The following is an 18,380-nucleotide window of genomic DNA, read 5'->3' as shown; positions in this document are numbered from 1 at the left end:
TCTAAAAAGAGAGCAGGTGGTTGTTACAGTGACTTGACATTCCTTAATATTAAAGACAACTCTAAATACTACTTACCAGGGTCTGGAGTAATTTTGCTTCTGTTTTTAGACAGCACAGTTGATCGCTGAATAAATGCTGCCAAGACCATAGCCCTGCTGTCCACTTTAACTTCTTGTTCCTCCTGACACAATATACACATAACAACCTGTCTGTGTTCAGCTACTCTAGTTTGCTCTGGTCCCAAGGCTGTGAGCTTTGCATCCGAAATTACAGGGCTGGAATATTAAAAGGATATCAGTGAGCAAATGATTTGAAAACACTGCAAATCACAGCACGATTTAAATGTGATTAATGAGCTTCATGATAAATGCTCTCTGACAAAAAAGACTTCTGGTGTTTATACAATTCCTGTGTCCCCAGAAATAGAACATATTTTCCAGAAAAAATTTCATACCCTCCTAATAGTATTTAACACAGAAGCTGTGTCTGCAGCCCTCCATCATCACCACCCTGTGAGTGCCTGACCCAGATTCTGAAAACACTCTCCACTTCAGCACAAAACCATCAGCATGCATCTGTTTGTATTTTCAGCTAGGAGCAGAATGTCTTCCAGACCCTCAACAAACACATAATCAGCTATTTTCTGTTTACTATGTTTTTATCACACAGTCTTTCAAGTGTTATTAACAATGTACTCAACGGCTTGATAGAAAAAATTATTTGCCTATGTTGAGCACTATGAGGATGGGATGAGGGAGGAATCGGTATCTATCCCACCGTCTTGACAGAAAAGTGCGAGGAAATCATTCCATTTACTGCTGCTTTTTGGGTCTCGGAAACTTACGAATGGTTTTCCATCAAGACTAATAAAAGCACTTTTTAAAGCAGCCACAACAGTACAATCTGATATCAAAGTTAAAGGCAAAACCAATTTAAACGAGACTCCTTTACCTATTTTCATGGACTCCAGAGGTTGAGGTATCGAGCTCCTCCAAAGTCTGCTGAAAGAGTTCCTTGTTTTCATTAATGAAGTGCCTCTGCATCTCAGACATCTGGGCCATGATCTTCTCCCTGCGCAATCGGGCAATCTCAGCTTTCCTCTTCCTTTCAGCTTTGTCTTTATCGCGTGAGCTCTGAAATCGTATTGTTCACTCAGTTACTTTATAAACCCGTTGCAACAGACAATTCTAGCTACTGCTATGCGTAACTTGTACCAACCTCCAAACAACGAAAATCTCATAAACAAAGACAGAAGTCTACCAAAAAGCCATTTTGTGCCCCCTTTTGTGCAGATCCAGAAGGGTACCTCTCTCCCTCAACCTTTACGTGTTTTTTTTTTGTTTCTTTTCCCTTTTCAAGCATTTGTAACAGGCTGCCCAGGGGGGTTGTGGAGTCTCCCTCTCTGGAGCCATCCCAAACCTGCCTGGACACGTTCCCGTGTGCCCTGCTCTGCGTGGCCCTGCCTTGGCAGGGGTTGAGCTGTTTGAGCTCCAGAGGGCCCTTCCAGCACTGATAGTTCTGGGATTCTGTGATAGATAAAAAGGTAAGCAAGTGACACATCTTGTCTCTAGTACTGCTCTCCATCTGTACTAGCTGTATTCCTAATTCCACCACAGTGCTCCCAGGTCTTTGCATAGCATCTAGAAGGTCATGTCAAGCTAAACGAATTGGCAGACCTTATCTGGAATAAGCATGGCAAAAATACATAGATACCATTTCTTTTAACTTTCCAAGGAGGCTGAAATTACAGGAAGAGCAGATTCATTAAATGCTGTGAACAGCACTACAAACAGCCCCAGGGAGTGCACTTGTAAAAACTTTGAAGACTACAATCTACAAAACGAAGGAAACAGTCCAGGGACTCTCCCAATAGGTCTTTCAAACAAATGTGTTTGATCTATAAAGCCACAAGACAGGAATCACTGATATTTCCCATCTCTGAATTAAAGCTGCAATTAGAAACACAATCCTTCACTAGTCACAACCCAGACCTGTCCTGGATCAGCTAACTGTTACAGCTTGCTTTTACCTCCTCCATTATGTTTCCTTCTGTCTCAGCCACAGGACTTGTAGAAGAGCTTTCTCTTAGTTTCTTGATAGTATTAAAAGTCTGTAAGAAAAAAAACGACATGTATTTGTTCGTGACTTGCGACTATAGCTGTCTAATGCTGCCAGGTAACGTGCAGTCTTGGGATTCCAGAAGGGGAAGAAAGTAGGTACACCACAAACCAATACATGAAATAAGGAAACCTTCACAACGTGATCAGGAAAGTTTCAAAACTCTTCTTTCCACGATTTTCACCAGTTGCATAAAATACAACTAGAACAATATTTACCTTCAATATCCATCTGATCATGTCCTTATGCACTTCCAGATGAGGTGCATTTTGCAGTGTTTCTAGCATAGCAAGTATACTAGGGGAATTATTTGGTGCCTCTCCTGGTCCTGAGAAAAATTACAATCACAATTAATTATACTGTTACCTGACAAACTAATCATTCACTAACATTAAAAACAACAAAACCCAAACCCTGACCCTTGGGTATGCTCAGCAGCTGAAGATTTCCTTCAACAAATAGGCACAATGTGCAACTTCCATTCCCCCCTTTGCAAGCACTTTCATTAATACCCTCTAAATCCTGAAACGTCAGAGGAAATAAGTCTTAAAAGCCTTGCTCACTGACTGTATCTTCTTACAAGACATGCACTCTGTGCACTGCCTGGCTGTTTTCATCTTGGGAGCTGCCATGTACAACTTCCAATATTTTATTTGCCATCTATTTTAAAGGGAAGAGTCTTAGCAGCTTTTATGTCTTAGCAAAACTAGAGGCACTAGCCAAAAGAAACAAAGGAGAGTCAACATGGAAAGACTGATGAAGAACACAACCACAGTTGTTGCAATTTGAGCATGTGATCCTGTACAGCAATACGCCTTGAGAGGCTACTTACAGATATTAAGAATCAGATTTACCAGGAATTATTCAACATTTGGATTTCTCCTCTAGGAAAACCTTATTATTGTTACTGTCATAGGATCTACATATAGGTAAAACCCATCTATAGTTGACTTGGTAAAATTTTGATGGATAAACAAGTAACACTTGTGGTAAACACAGTTTCAGAAGAAGAAACCACAGATAATTGTATTTTCGGGGATTTAAAATTTGCTATACATCTGAAAAGAAAGGCATACTTGATATTTTCTGAGTGAAGGTAAATGTTACAACATTCTCCTCACTGACATTCTCTAGATGTTGTTTTTCTTCTTGTAGTGCCATTCCAATCAAATGCAAAACCTAGGTAAAAATGACAAGTTTTAGTTCTTTTCTTAAAGAATCCAGAATCTCTTCATATGCTTTGTGTAATTCATGAAGAGACAAGGAAGCCATACACAAAATTACATAGCAAGATTATAACAGTGTTTGCTTACAAAGTCTTGACACTTTGTCACATAAAGCCCGTCCACATTACACTACTTGCATCCTTCTGTCTGCTGTCCTGTCTAGTGAGTTAGAAGTCAATGCTTCTTAGCTTTCTCCCTAGCAATTGCATGTTACAAGCACAAGCCTCTGGACAGTAGCATGATGCACTTTAAATCCTTTTCACATACAAAACTCAGCTGGCAAGTTAGAAATGCTTTAACTGAACTTACTCTAACACTCTAGAAACACATTTTAAAATAATGCTCCCTTTTAGGTCTGTAATCTCCTTGAACTTCAAGATGGAAATTACCCTCTGGTGCTAAAATAGTCTGAATGCCATTTTAAAGCTGAAACACCTAAACCCTGGTGGGGAACTCCATCATGCGACCCCATACAGATTGGCAGGAAATTCTCGACAAAAGGCATTACCGAATGTCTGGAATCAACACTGAAACCTGGAATGAAGCAGTCTTGAAAAGGTGGTAAAACCTGAGCAGAGTCTGGAAACTCTCACCATTTCTTTTAAGAAGGAACGGTCAATTTTGCCTCAGTTTATCACATCTGTCTAACAAGGTCTCATCAGATACGGGTCACCTCTTTCACATGTCTCATGTTAACCTTTGCATGATGCTTTCCAAGACAAGAGCGGTTGACTTGGGAAAGACGCAGTCCAAATGCACAGCACCAGTGAGTACAAAGCACCATGAGTTTCTGAGCAAGGTCCCTAATGAACGGCACGATTTGGAGAACACCACAAAAGTACTCAAATGGCTGAGCGCATTTTAGCTCAGTTTCCAAGTATGAAAATGAAACGTTAATCTACCCAAGGAGTTATTCCAAAGCCTGGCATTCTCACATCACCCAAACGTAACTACAGTCTTCAATCTTTGTTTAGAATACTGATGTATTTCTTCATTTTCAACTTTTGTGTAATACAGAATCCTGATGGAAATTTCAGCTTAGCTCTAAAAAGGGAATATAGGGTCAATGAGACTGTCAAAGAAATCAATATTCTGTTTCAAAGCTGGGGGTTCACTGCAAGAAGTCACTGATAAATTCCACCAACCTTCTTTACAAGTTTGGGTTTGGACGCTAAACCAACAACCCCACCAATACGAACAGCCCTCTGATGGCAGCTTATCGCTTATCTCTACACACACAGAAAATGACCATCACGGACAACAAAACCTGCAGTAACCCTCCAGGCTTCTCCAGACAAGTAAGGACAAACAAAGAGCTCTGTTAAGTTTCCCAGAGCTGATACATTTTCAACTTAGGAAACTCTTTCCTGTACTTCTCCGATCCCCCACCCCCCCCCCCCAAAGCGATTTAACTTACACTGAAAATAAGCCAAGGAACACCAAGAATAAAAGTCACTCTGCTTTACTCAATACACATAACCTCAGATAAACTGGTTCTCCACCACAACAAACAAGATTAACTGATTCAAGCAGAATTCTCCCCTCTCCCGTGCATCCCATTGGAAATTTACCTCTGTCTTCCAAAAACTAGACTGCATCACATGCAAAGGGGTTTCCCTATGCTTGCATATCAGAAAACACAACTTTCTTCTCATTCAGAGCACTCTGGGCATGTTAGATACCTTGTAAACAACCCAAATCTATAAACCCATGTTAAAAGCTAATGCACACATTCCATCCTTTAGCATAGCATGATTTTAAGTAAGGAAACATACCCTTTGCAGCATGGACTCTGACCAGGCATAGCCATTGTGTTCTACTGCCCACTGCAATATAGTTCCCATAATGCACAGCATGACATCAGATTGCAGAATATTCACCAGACTTGCAAAAAGTGGGCAGAAAGGAGGAAGAGCTGGTGGTGGAAGTGCTGAAAGGGAAATGTGTGCGACATTTCAGCACCTCTCAAGTTTCCAACGCACATATAACTTGGATGACTTTAGAGCGCTTAAGAACTTAAGACAAGACACTATACAGCTGCTTATAGAATCACAGAATGGTGTGGGTTGGAAAGGGACTTAAGATTATCCCGTTCCAACCCCCTTGCCATGTGCAGGGACACCTTCCACTAGAGCTCCAAGGCCCTGTGTCCAACCTGGCCTTGAGCGCTGCCAGGGATGGGGCAGCTACAGCTTCTCTGGTCACCCTGTGCCAGCGCCTCAGCACCCTCACAGTGCTGCTAAGCAGTATTATAGATAACAGGCTGCAGCATTCAACATGGCTTTCACAGGAAACAGGAAAGCCAAAGGAATAAGCCCTTCATAAGGCTGGTTTCATGATGGATCGGATTTATGTCTATAACCAGGGAGACATAACAGAAATTGCTACATTTTCAACCAATTTCTGGCTAGCCCAAGAACAGGATGCTAGTCTAAGTACTGGGGCAATACACACTTTGATAGATGCTTCCATCTTCTCTCAAAGAGAATTAAATACCTGTATCTTCTCTGTTCTGTCTTCTTAACTTCCGTTGTGCTTCCTCAGCCTGAAATAGAATGATGTCAATATTATCCCAAAAACCTACACAAATCTAAAACTAACCAAAAGACATTCATGCTCTGTTACATTGTTACTGGTTTTTCCCCTTTTTCCTAGCCTTAATAAAATATTTCTTCAGATCTACTTGTAAAATAGGGCATGCAACTTCAAAATCAACCTTTCACGTTGAGCCAGTCTGGTTTCTTTTTCCAGCTTAAAATTGCAAGGCAAATCTGAGCTAAAATGGCATTTGCCATCAAGGTAAGTGGAAAAAAAAGAGACTTGTTTAAATACTTGCAGTAAAATAGGACTTAAAAGAACCCTTTTAAAGGCCCACTGCTCACAGGAGCTCTGTATAGGGCACAGAATCCGGTGGCACAGAAACCACTGCAAAATCTTGGGCAAATTTTGTTAACATTCTCAAATAAGTTCACTTTTCAAAGCTAACTTTTAAGCAGCTGGTAATGCTTCTTCACCTCAAACTTCTTCAAGCTTTGGAAAAAAGCAAACCACAAGAAGACAAACCGAACCCCAGACAGTCAAATTATTAGATACCTTTGATTGCTCTGCCCTTGAGAAGTGATAGAAATATAGATTGAAGCTCCTGGCACATTCCGGTTTTAATTCATACAGCCCTCTGCCTGTTAACCCAGGCTTCCTACAAAAACCAGAACAACCCAAACAATATGTTCATTGATTGTTAACATCGGAGCATAAACAGTTAAGCAAAACAGCTAAAAACCCCCACTGCTCAACAGGCATTCTAGAAACCAAATAAACAACAGTATTAAGCATGATGCACACGAGGAAAGCCATGGGAAAACACCATGACACAGCCTCCTTTCTTCTATTCTCTCATTTTCACTGATTTAGATATTCCACTTTTAAAGCCGAAATAGTAGAATTAAGGGAAACATACTTGAAACATGCCACTTCTTCAATCACATTTTCCATTCCCGTCTCTCTGTTCTCCTACAGTGAGTGAAAAGACAAGACAGTGTGTTACTGTAGCGCTTGGATTAAACACATTCAAAACCATACAACACTAGATAAGTACGCAAATGGAATGCAGTAGGAAGACATTTTACAGGCACTGAAGAGGACACAAAAGCACGTAAGGTGAAAATACATTCAGGAATACCAGCTCTGCAAAAGTATTGTTAGAATATTATGTATTAAATGTTTATTTCTTCTGCTTTATTCCTGTCACAACAAACCTGGATGTCACAGGAACAGAAGAAAAACCTTTTTAGTTAGTTTACGTAGGAACATGCAGCCAGTATTTCTGGTTTCTACCCCTTTAAAATGAAACCAATCCAGGAAAGCTAAAAAGACCCAATAATGTAAAATGTTAAAACAACCGCAAAAGGCAGCAGGAGAAATCAGCTCAAACATGTACAATGCTACTTCACACAAATTAACTGTTAATATTCCCATCCCCTTCCTGCAATACATATTCACAGCAACTAACAGGCCAGGGAAAGAGTATTTAAGACTGACAATGCAATTTAGAACTCCAGCTTAAATCTCAGTTTGCTCTTCCATTCAAGCTTAAAGTGTTTTTAAAGAAAACATAATGCTCTCCCACAAAAGCCCTCGTATCAGAATTCAGATAAATGCTTCTGTCCGTGAAATTAAGCATTTTTGTTCCACGAGTTCATTCTACTCTGTCTGAATTCATGGCTTTTCAATTATTGTTAAACTTTAAAATATAACATATATTTTTGTGTAGCTCCAACAACCCACTTCCATACATCTATTCATGGCTTATAACTAGACTGCAGACACTGCCAGCCAGATGGCCTGATAAGAGACAGTATTAAAAAGAGAAAAGAGCTGAAGAAGCTCTCAGGTTCCTGCCCATTTCGTATGCTGTTTCTTCTTCTATAGCTGCTTCCTACCTTCTCCATGACAACTGTTAATCTGTGCTCACGTTAACTTTGCTCTTAGCATAATCATGCTGCTCCCATTCCAATGGCATAAGATTGTGTAAGAAAAATTTCCAGCAATCAGTCTTATATGGGTGAAGTTACTTACATCTTCAGGTAATGCCTTCACCAATTCACTGTGAGCCATTGGCCTAATGCTCAGTTGATGGATAATCTCTCGTTTGATTTCATCTGTTGCATTTACCTGTCCTATTCCAGGACTGAATCTTTCACCTGTAAACGTAATACATATATATATAAAAAGACTGGAAAATACGTCTCTTCTGTGAAAACTTGTGTTCACCCCCAGTGTTCAAAAATTCATTATGTTAATCTAAGGAGGTTTCAAGGCTTTTCGCCTAAGCAAAAAATCAGAACTCCGGGAAGTTCAAAACAGAACTGAACTTGAGATGCCAATGAAGAATGCTCATTCCAATCCATTAAAGAAACCAAACTAAAAACAAATAATGAAAGGCATTCTGAGCTTACCAACAATCATTATAATGAGGTACAGCATCTCTTCTATAAGAGTGTTATTCTGTTGAACAACATCCTGCATTAAAAGAAAAGGAACAAACCAAAAGAATTTACATTTTTCAAGCAAGGGTAAAAGAATTATTCCATATGCTGAAAATATTTTTTCAGTGCTTTAAAACATTGCCTGGTTTCACCCTTAGCACTCCCAAATCAAGCTATGCTGAAATGCAGCCACAACCAACTTAAACTTCTTCAACAATGCAGAAGAGCTTCTGACATTTACCAGTTCAGTGGGTGAAAGGATTTATGCATATTTCAAACTGGTCAAACAAAACTGGAATAGGACAGGTTCTGCACAGTCTTGGCACAACAGCACACAGCTGAACATTTTCTCTTGCAGTAGAAATTCAGGTACCTTGTTAGTATTTTCTGTGCTAAATCTTTTGCCGTAGTCTGGAGTACTAAATATCTGATACAGCTCAAAGCGGCTCAGCATGATCATCAAGAAGTGATTTGGATCCATCATAGACACACCTGTCTATTAAAGAAAAAAATGATTAGAAACAGAAGATACAACAACAGGGTGCTGTTATAGCCTGTTTGTATATTGGTATACCATGTTCACAGTATATTCTTTATGACGTTCACTCCTCTATCCTGGGCGTGAAGATTTAGTTACTTAAGTTTACTCTCTTTAGACGCTAATACTACAAGCAACAGCATGTTTGACAAACAGGATCCTATGCTCTATCAATAGTTTCTGATGCCCTTTTAAGTGTAAAATACTCAGGGTTATACCTTCCATCTTAAATACTCCAAATAAAATTTGATGAAAGACACTTGGTTGGTTGGGTTTGTCTCTACAATCCTGTTCCTGCTGGGTCAACATAACATCATTTAGTACACAGTACATAAACAGTTTAAAAACAAATCCCACAAACAATGATTTTTTTTTTCCTTGTCATTAAAAGGTTCTGATGGACCTAAACCAAATGCGAACATTTGATCGAAGTGCAAACTGGTACATGTGGTTACCTGAAGCATTACTATGTCCTTGTCAAACATCTCCCTCCTGCACTTCACATTATGATAGTAATAAATCTGAAACAAAAAAAAAAACAAAACCACAATCATTAACAAACCGATTTAATCAAAACTTATTTTCAGTCTGGAAAAATCGACTTTGTTCTACAGTATTAGCAAACAAAATATGAATCCGTGGCTTGAGATATAATGTATGCAAAAAGTACTTTCATATAGCACAAACCAAGCACAGTTGCTGGCTGGGTTGTGCTGATACAATGTCTGGATTGCATATACTTAGAAGAAGAATCTTGTGGAATTCTTTGGGCTTCATTTTAACCCATCTATTTGTTTAGCAATGAACTGTTTGAACTTCACAGGAGTGAAAGCCCTTGCAGTTGGAGAAATTTTCTCTCTTTGCTCCAAGAATCGCTCTTTAACTCTTTGAGATATAAGCTTTCACGAATTGCCAGATTCACGAAGTGTTCATACTGTGACTGAACCATTCTTAAGCCAAAGCGTCCGGCGACTGAACTCCACACGGACAACACCAAGCAGTGGCAACACCACAGTCATGGCACTAAAATGTGGGAAAGGTTGAGTCTACCACAATTAAGGAAAAATAAAGAGGTTTCCACCTGGAACTGGGAACAATCTTCAGCACGCTGAACCTTCTTCTAGAGACACGTTATTTCTTACCAGAATTACATGGAAGAGAGCTAAGCATGTCTCCCCCACACTAATAATCCACACATACAGATGCCTATTCCCATCTTCTGGGAAAACACCCAAAAGAAACTGGCTGAACTTGAGCTCTCCATAGGTAAAGGAAAAAGAAGGGACTTCCAGACTCTGGGAGCTGCATTACCTAAACTAAACAATGCTCTAGACTTCAAGATGCTGACGAGTAGGAGAAATGAACACAGAAACTTATTTCTCCATCAAAAGCTATGCTGAAATTTCAGATTTGATGTATGCCTATAGTAATATGGGCAGTGCTGTAACTGTACATAACGAGACCTCCTTTTGCTTCAATAACAATAAAGGACATCACCTTATTAGATACCACTTAGGTTAAGAGGCAAAAGTGGCAGAATGTATTTGAGAAGCTTAACTCAGTCTCCTAGTACACAGGCAATGAAATTATCTAGTAAAGACAAGGGCTTGTGGGAGGAAAAGAAGTTTCTTGCAAATAAACCAAGTTAACACCTCTCAGAACCAAATGCTATTTCTGTTCTAATCTGTGCCTCGCTAAGAAAATCACTTCAGACGATCACCCTGGTGGGTGGCACTGACACTACAGCACCCATTTTATAGCTCTTATGCTTGAAACACCCAAGACTTAATTTGTACAAACACAGAGAATGTAAGTTTAGCGACGGATGGAGCAAGTCTCCAGCAGTACAAAAGAAGTATGAGAGGTAAAAGCCAAGAAACACTCAGTTCTGCGCTGGTTCCAATACTTCTGTGTGGTCTTTGGATTCCAATTACTTTCTAAACATAGACAGTAATAATCTTAATGGTGTATATTTTCATATTTGACACACTTTGATGTGACTGTGGTGAATGCATTACTGAGGATGCACAGATTAAGTCTGCACTTCACGCTGCTGTTTGACAGTACACAGTAAAAAGGCAGTTAACTGCCTTATACTAAAACTTCTTTATGCACAGAGCACTAGGTTCACCGAGCACTGTTGCAGCCCTGAACAAAAAGTAACTCCTAAGAAATCGAAGGCCAGTTTGAAAGCACCAATATTCAAACGATGTGAATGCAGGCAGAAATGCCTCCCTTGCATTGTCTTCCACACAACTTACATGGGTGAAGTTTGGGTCCGAAATTATCTTGGGGGAGTTAACAGCAAACGCTGATCGTACAGCTACTGTGTACTTACCTGATTAACAAGAGAGAACCCATTTCTCCTCCACATCCCTGCATGCACTTGAGCACAAAGGACTAGGCATCGTAGAGGATGTTCTATTAGCATGGGCGGGCTAAGTTCACTCTGCATCAAGAAAACACAGTATTTTGATATACACAGAGAAAATAAAAGAAAATGGGAAAGAGGAGAATATTTGTGAACATTAAAATAGTTGGGCAATACAAAAGAGAAGCAAATCACCCCCCCCCTTACAAAATGTGTGTTTGATGATCCTACTCAGAATCTATGCATGCTAATCAACCTTATATTCTGTCTTTGCTCCACAGAAGTACTCCATGAGGGCTTTGGTTCATTCTTAAAGACAGGTTTCATATTTTAAGCCACGAACATTATCAATTTAATAACACTGTCATTTGCTTTTTCTCATTCGAAGGTTAAGTACTTCTTCTTTCAGAAGACACTGAGATTTCTCCTCCCAGTTATGTTTTCTCTTTTAATTCATCTTATTCTTTTTAACTTCCCTTAAAGAAACACTGTATCAATAAGAACATGCAGGAAGCAAGGTACAGCTGGGGAAGAGGATGAGAACCTAGGCCAAGGAGAAGGAATCAGATCCTGCCAAGAGTTTCTACTACCAAGAGAAGGTAATGCATGAAGAACAAAATATAAACCTTAAGTGTAAGTCTTCAGTTATTTAGGGAAGCAATACCAATTGCTTATGCTCAAGTCATTAATACCTATGTATTCGTTTTTTAAGAGGTAATTTTATCTATTAAACAGAGTCTCTCTGAATAGAAGTCATAGCAAAAGGGTCCTTTGTTTTAACATCCTACACTTACATGACCAATTCCACATTCAGCATTAATTATATTTAATGAACATGCTACATTTAATTACATACCAGGGGTAGCAGCTCTGGAAACTTATATGCCACTTCAGTTTTACTCAGCAAAACATGCAAGCCTACATAAATACATGAAACAAAACCATACATAATATTACACACAGTATTTTATATCATTTGAATAGGGCAACAAAGGTCATCTCATTTACTAGTGAGCCACTTTCTGCACACAGCTACAAGTAAGGCTGCAGACTGATCACCCTGCAGTTACACAGCTATTTCCTGAAGAGACATATTACAAAGCATGCATTTGAGGAGAATTTCACTTCCCCCATTGTATCTGTGTAGGACCTGCAGTACAAGTGAGATTTTTGCCTGTCTCCTGACTCTGTCATTTCCCTTCAGAGACAGCCAAGAGCCCTTGGTCTATTAGGACAAATTATCATAACCGATACCTCATCCTTTCCATCAGTCCTTATGGTAGAGGACTCTCCCCGTTTGACAGAGGAGAGGCTGTCAAACAGCTAGAAAAAGGCCAAACCTCATCCTGTTCAGTCTTTAACCAGCTGCTGTGTGGTTCCTGATGGCCACACAAAAACCAAATCGCATACATACAACATTTCCCAAAACATTTTGAACTAGTTCATACCTGCAAGTAAACGAGAAACTGGGAGATGAATGCTAACTTTTTCCTGAGAAACACAGTATCTGATGGTCTCCACTGAATGTCCACACATACTGAGAACAATAGGCTGTTCTCCATCAGTAAAACCACTATGACACTGCATCAACACATTCAGGCATTTCTTGTAGGCTTCAATTAACACTTTTTCCTAAAAGAAAAAGATTGCAGTTTATAGAGATTAAGGAAAAAAACAACCAGAGCTCTGCAAAACAATACAGCCAATGTGAAAACGTCTGATGGGTTTGGGGGTTTTACCTTTATTAACAGCCCTGCAAAATTAAGATAAGGAATCTAACAAATAGAGCTGAATTAAGGGGGAACAGATTGCAAAACTCATACCAGTATGTCTGACTAGAAAAACACCCACTGGTTTTGGAGGTTCTTTTTGTAACTGATATTATGGGAACTTTCTGAGCAATAATCATGCCAGGCTAGTAAAAGCTGCACATTAACTAACAGTGACGGATTAAAGCCAACTTGAATGTTCAACTATTCCAGGATCACTTGCCATACTTTACCTTGCTGAAGTTCTGTACTCCTAAAACTTGAAACATTTATGGAGTAAACCCATGATTTACAATCAGGCAGTGTTTCATGTATCAAGGGCCTACACCTCTATTCCCCCTTCTCTGAAAATTACAACCTGATAGTGTCGTGATGATCACGACTTTCAGATGTGTGACAGACCTCTCTCTCTAATGTTTGAGAAAGAGCTTAGCCACCTCCTTACGAATTGGTCAGTTCAAGCCATAAAGGATGTGCTTAAATACAGAAAAGATTTGCACTTGCTCAGAGAAGCTGATTTTGGCTTATGGCGTAGCTATGCGCTTAGCTCAAGTGTTACACATATTAACGTTCGGGGTTTTTTGCCCCCTTCACATACCCACATGCAAAAAGAATTCACAAGGAACTTACATCTAATGCACACCAGTCCTGCATCATTGAAATAACAAGTGTTAATTTCATCTGCAACGTAAACGCCGCTTCCCACTCTGGTTCCATTTCTATGTGCTGTCCTACTTGACGAGTTATGGGATCCATACCCTAAGAACAAAAGGAATTACCCATTTCAACAATGTATCACTGAAATATGCTAACAACATTCGCCCAAGCGGGAGACAGTCGTTACTCGTCCTTACAAACATATTGTTGCTACAACCAGAAAAAAGAAGCTTGGGACCATCTGGAAAAGGAATTATACACATTGAAAGAATAACATGAAAATGAATCAGGAATTGGAAGAGAAGAATACTGGGACAAGAAAGATTTCAGATTTCAACTCTCTTATTAACACTGAAGAGCTTTTAGTATTATGAGCAGTACAACAGTGATTGCATAAATATATTACCTTAAAGGTGGGGTTTTTTGAATATATTTTCTAGGGATGCACTATTAAACACAGTGAAGTACTGAATAAAGACTAGTGCTGTGGTACCTAATCAGTTCTTGGCATAAGAAGAAATAAAACCAGCACTATCTGAGGAATACAACATATTCAAGAGACTACCATAAACACACTAAGCCAAGCATTGAGGAAAGCATACTACTGAAGTACTGAAAAATGGGAGTGATTCTGACTTATACCTTACTGATCATAAGGCCAACTTGCCCTCATAAAAGATGCATCGCTTTTAAAATATTCCTCTTAAGGTAACATAGCATGTGAAAAGGCGGGGGGTGGGGGAATAAAACACAGTGAAAAGATCTCTTTGTATGTCAGGAATTAATATTCTTCAATACACAGAGCAACTCTTGCTGACACTGGAGTAACTGGAGACTGTGAGTGAGAACAGTTGGTTAAGACGGACCAGATTTCACTCACACGATTAATTATGTCCTAGCCTGCCTCTAAAACTGCACAATAAGCCCTAAATGCCATTTTTCTTTTTGAACTGCTCTTCCTTTTTATTGCCCTCTGCAACAAACTACATTGGAAAGAGTTAGGTGAGATGTTACGTTTCAGGAAAACACGATGGCTCCAAAACTTACACTGCACTGGTTATAAAAGTGAGAGGATATTAAGTTTCTTCCACTTTTCTCTCATGATAGCCATCTTCCTGCTTTAGTTTTGCAAGATTCTGGAATTCACAGATTTACATACCTGCATACACTTGAGTAATTCTAAGAAGGCATCAAAACCCTCCAGGAACTTTTGCCTCAAGTCATCTGACCACTCGGTTGGCTTACTTATCAACACATACCTGGGTACATCAGAAAAGATGCAAGTGTTAAGTTTGGTTTTCTTCTTATGTCCTCAATTGATCAAACCAGCACATAGTTAATATGCAAGATACTTACTTGAGATCCAAAATAAGGCTCTGAACACGCCTGAATTTGAAAGCCTGCAGAGCAGTGTAACGTTCAAACTGAAACCTGCCTTGGATGTCACGGTGCCTTAAGTGGTCCATAAAGGTTTTGATGATAGTGGTCATGAGATTTTCTTCTGTTATTAACATTCGAGCCTATGCCAAAGTACATTGAAATTCGCTGTAATTAACAGACACAGCTAACAAAGAGTGTCACAATGCACCATGAAGCTTATCGAATACAGGAATTTTCACCCAAAAGAGTTGCATCAATAATTAAACCAGAACATACTGAAAGCCAATCTTCCAAACATTCACAGAAGAAAAATGTCATCTAGCCAGAAATAATCATAATCCAGATCTCTTTCTTCAGATCCCTTCTGTACAGAAGTCTGACTATGGTTAGGCTCCTGCAAACCTATATAATTATGACACAAGGCATATGTTATTATGTGCCTTGCAATTATCTTGTACCTCCCTTTAAGTATGTGCTGTCTCCTCTCTTATAGTTGAAGCATGACCCCTTTAGGGGAGTGGCAGCTCTATTCAGAAACCATCAAGCCCCACGGAGCATCTTCCAAAGTACTAAGGAACTTTATAGTGCAATTTCCACATGGAAATTACACCAAACTACTTAGAATTCCCCCCAGAAGCTACTGCATACATCCATGCTGCAGGAAACAGGCATCACAAAGCCTGACAATCATCTTCCACATGCAATCTAATCCAACACAACCTGACAACAGAGTAGGGGGCACTAAGAAGTTACTGCCACCTCCTTCCTACTTGTGAGCTCTTCCAGAACTCCCCCGTACTGTTGGTTCACCAACGTAAGTGGGATGAGCCTTGCAGTTCTTGGATCTCGGGAGGATTTTACTTTGTGGCTGGCAGATTCAAGACTGGCCACTCTGATCGACCTCAATGACACTGTGGTTATAGATCAGAGCTTCTGGGTTCGACAGTTGGCAATGATACTCCAAAATACAGTTTCTAAAATGCTACTGTGGGGGTGGGCGGGGTAAAATCTAATGGCTAACGTTTCCCCACACAAAATCACTACCAATACAACCACCCATCCTCTCTCAAGCCAAAAGACCTGTTACTTGAGAGCTCAAACACTTAAATTACTGAGATCACATTGAAAATGCTCCTGGGGGCAAAGGGGTGGTTTTACATTCTTCAACTTATTCATTAAGAATGAATATACTTAAATATCTAAAATATGTATAAATAGATAAAAATAATGTGGCAGGAGCTTATCATTATTTTAATGTCATGAGTCTATTCTACCCAACAAAACAGTCAAAACCAAGCTGGCTTTCCTTTTTTTGCATGTTTTTGAAAGAGAAAACATGTAAAGGGACATTGCAATTATTCTCCTGTAAGGAAACTCCTTTTAAAAAAGCAATGTATCAATGCACATATTTCACCACCCATCTGCCAAAGGAAAAAATAATGCCATAACTATTTGAGTAACAGTTTGTTAAGTCTAACTGGAAGTCTGAATATGGGCAACATTCTACTGGCAGCATGAAGATTAGAAGAGCTAATACAATATTGCCCTGACCCATGGAAACAAAACCTTGACGCCCTGTTGAATGGATTAACAACATCCACCAGCAGGAAACCTGAAATTGGCTTTGCTTGGGATCATAACTGCCATGGGATCATAACTGCCATGCTACTATTGAACTGGAGAGCCCAATTAAGCCGAGTCAATTTGGAAGGATTCAGAAGCATTCATTTTTTAAACAATTCTGGCTATGAAATCAGACACTTCTTTTTAGTCTAGCTCCAAAGTTTCATTTGTAATACAAGCAAAGACAAACATATTGGAGACTGGAGCAAATAAAGACATTTCCCAAATCAAGGAGAAGCTGGTGAAAGACCAGCAGAGTTAGTGAGCTGCGAGAAGTAACAGTGCCTGAAGCACTGTAAGACAAATTAACTAGAAACCTGAAAGAAGGCATCATCCAAGTCTAGAAGTGCCACAGGAAGTAGGAAATACCACGAGACAACTGCTACTTGCACTTTTGTTGATTGGTAAGTTAATGTAAAGTAGATCATGTATAAAGCTGCCCCAGAATGGTATGCTCTGAAACCACGATATGCAAACCATAATGTAGACTTCTAGAAGCAGTAACCGTGGCTTAGTATGATGAGGAATTGACATGTTTGAGTGTATCTAAATAAGCATTTAAGTACCTTCCTAGAAAAAGATAAAAGAAGCACATAAAACCCCAAACTACCCAGCCCGCTCTGGGAACTCAGAGTCAGACTTTACCATGTTGAGCACTAACTTCTAAACCATAGTAACGTATGCAAACAGTTTGAGTGCTGGGCAGCAGTAGTGCCTTGCATCTCATAGAGGTTTGGGCTGGAAAGGACCTTAAGCTCACCCAGTTCCAACCCCCTGTCATGGGCAGGGACACCTTCCACTAGAGCAGCTTGCTCCAAGCCCCTGTGTCCAGCCTGGCCTTGAACACTGCCAGGGATGGGGCAGCCACAGCTTCTCTGGGCACCCTGTGCCAGCGCCTCAGCACCCTCACAGGGAAGAGCTTCTGCCTTAGATCTAACCTGAACTTGCCCTCTTTCAGTGTGAACCCATCACCCCTTCTCCTATTGTTACAGTCCCTGTCGAAGAGTCTCTCTACGGCATTCAATTATCATTATCCAATTATTCCACATATTATTACTTCCAAAGTAACGTTACAGAAACCTGCACTCTTGATTCAAGAACCTCGAGTGGCTTTCAACAAAGAAAGATTTCCTTTTTTGGTCTTTTAGTACTTACAAGAGAAGGCACTGTGAATATCTGTATCGAGAGGTCAGCAATTGAGAACTCTCTGTCGTGGTCATCTTTCATAAAATCACTCTGCAATCGCTCATAGTTCTATTAAGAAGGAGGCAAAAAAAGGCAAGGAGTGCCAACTATCAGTTTTTAAAAGAAAGACAGGCACTACTCACCAGAGTAGGTACAGTGAAGAGTTGGACAGACAGAGCAGCCACCGATACTGCCCGTTCGTGATCATCCTCCATATAATCTCTCTGCAACTGCCGGTAATTCTAAACAACAAGGGGAAATTCACCTCTAATCCACACTGACCTGAGTTTTGAATTTAAATGTCTGCTCTGGGAAACTTTAATGCCACGATAAAGGGAAGAGAAGCTCTTGGGGATTATTATATATGTACTTTGTACAAAGAACGTGACAACTTAATCTGCTCACATGTGAGACCTGCTCACTCTCATTTTCACAATAAACGCTAATGCTTTATTTTCTGCTCAAAAAGGGACTCGTCTTCAGCAGAGTGAGCAGAAATCCGCAGTGCTCATTTAAAGCATTTCAAA

At 39.8% G+C, this 18,380-nt stretch overlaps 1 protein-coding gene across 7 annotated transcripts in view; it reads right to left on the bottom strand.

The window, feature by feature from the left end:
• Window positions 1–18,380, bottom strand: part of UBR2 (ubiquitin protein ligase E3 component n-recognin 2) — a 55,215-nt gene that overhangs the window by 15,563 nt on the left and 21,272 nt on the right. For 5 of the 7 annotated variants that reach the window (XR_008970798.1, XM_057398495.1, XM_057398500.1 and 2 more), the window contains exons 11-30: window positions 17,824–17,922; window positions 15,022–15,185; window positions 14,825–14,924; window positions 13,639–13,767; window positions 12,688–12,871; window positions 12,096–12,157; window positions 11,207–11,317; window positions 9,324–9,389; window positions 8,704–8,826; window positions 8,301–8,364; window positions 7,921–8,045; window positions 6,803–6,855; window positions 6,439–6,541; window positions 5,842–5,890; window positions 5,121–5,275; window positions 3,196–3,298; window positions 2,338–2,447; window positions 2,031–2,111; window positions 953–1,134; window positions 77–276 (exon numbers count right to left, since the gene is read on the bottom strand). Coding sequence is in view for 6 of the 7 variants with exons in the window: in XM_057398495.1 (XP_057254478.1) it covers window positions 77–276; window positions 953–1,134; window positions 2,031–2,111; window positions 2,338–2,447; window positions 3,196–3,298; window positions 5,121–5,275; window positions 5,842–5,890; window positions 6,439–6,541; window positions 6,803–6,855; window positions 7,921–8,045; window positions 8,301–8,364; window positions 8,704–8,826; window positions 9,324–9,389; window positions 11,207–11,317; window positions 12,096–12,157; window positions 12,688–12,871; window positions 13,639–13,767; window positions 14,825–14,924; window positions 15,022–15,185; window positions 17,824–17,922 (2,263 nt within the window). In the remaining variant the exon portion in view is untranslated. Of the gene's footprint in view, window positions 1–76; window positions 277–952; window positions 1,135–2,030; window positions 2,112–2,337; window positions 2,448–3,195; window positions 3,299–5,120; window positions 5,276–5,841; window positions 5,891–6,438; window positions 6,542–6,802; window positions 6,856–7,920; window positions 8,046–8,300; window positions 8,365–8,703; window positions 8,827–9,323; window positions 9,390–11,206; window positions 11,318–12,095; window positions 12,158–12,687; window positions 12,872–13,638; window positions 13,768–14,824; window positions 14,925–15,021; window positions 15,186–17,823; window positions 17,923–17,996; window positions 18,096–18,380 lie in introns of all 7 variants that reach the window. The other 2 variants (XM_057398494.1, XM_057398499.1) reach the window with 2 other exon arrangements.

This window comes from Pezoporus wallicus, unplaced genomic scaffold (assembly GCF_028554395.1).
Source record: "Pezoporus wallicus isolate ANWC-B61680 ecotype Strahan unplaced genomic scaffold, APGP_CSIRO_Pwel_v1 contig_11493, whole genome shotgun sequence".
Lineage (NCBI taxonomy): Eukaryota > Metazoa > Chordata > Aves > Psittaciformes > Psittacidae > Pezoporus > Pezoporus wallicus.
This window is presented reverse-complemented; position numbering and strand designations above follow the sequence as displayed.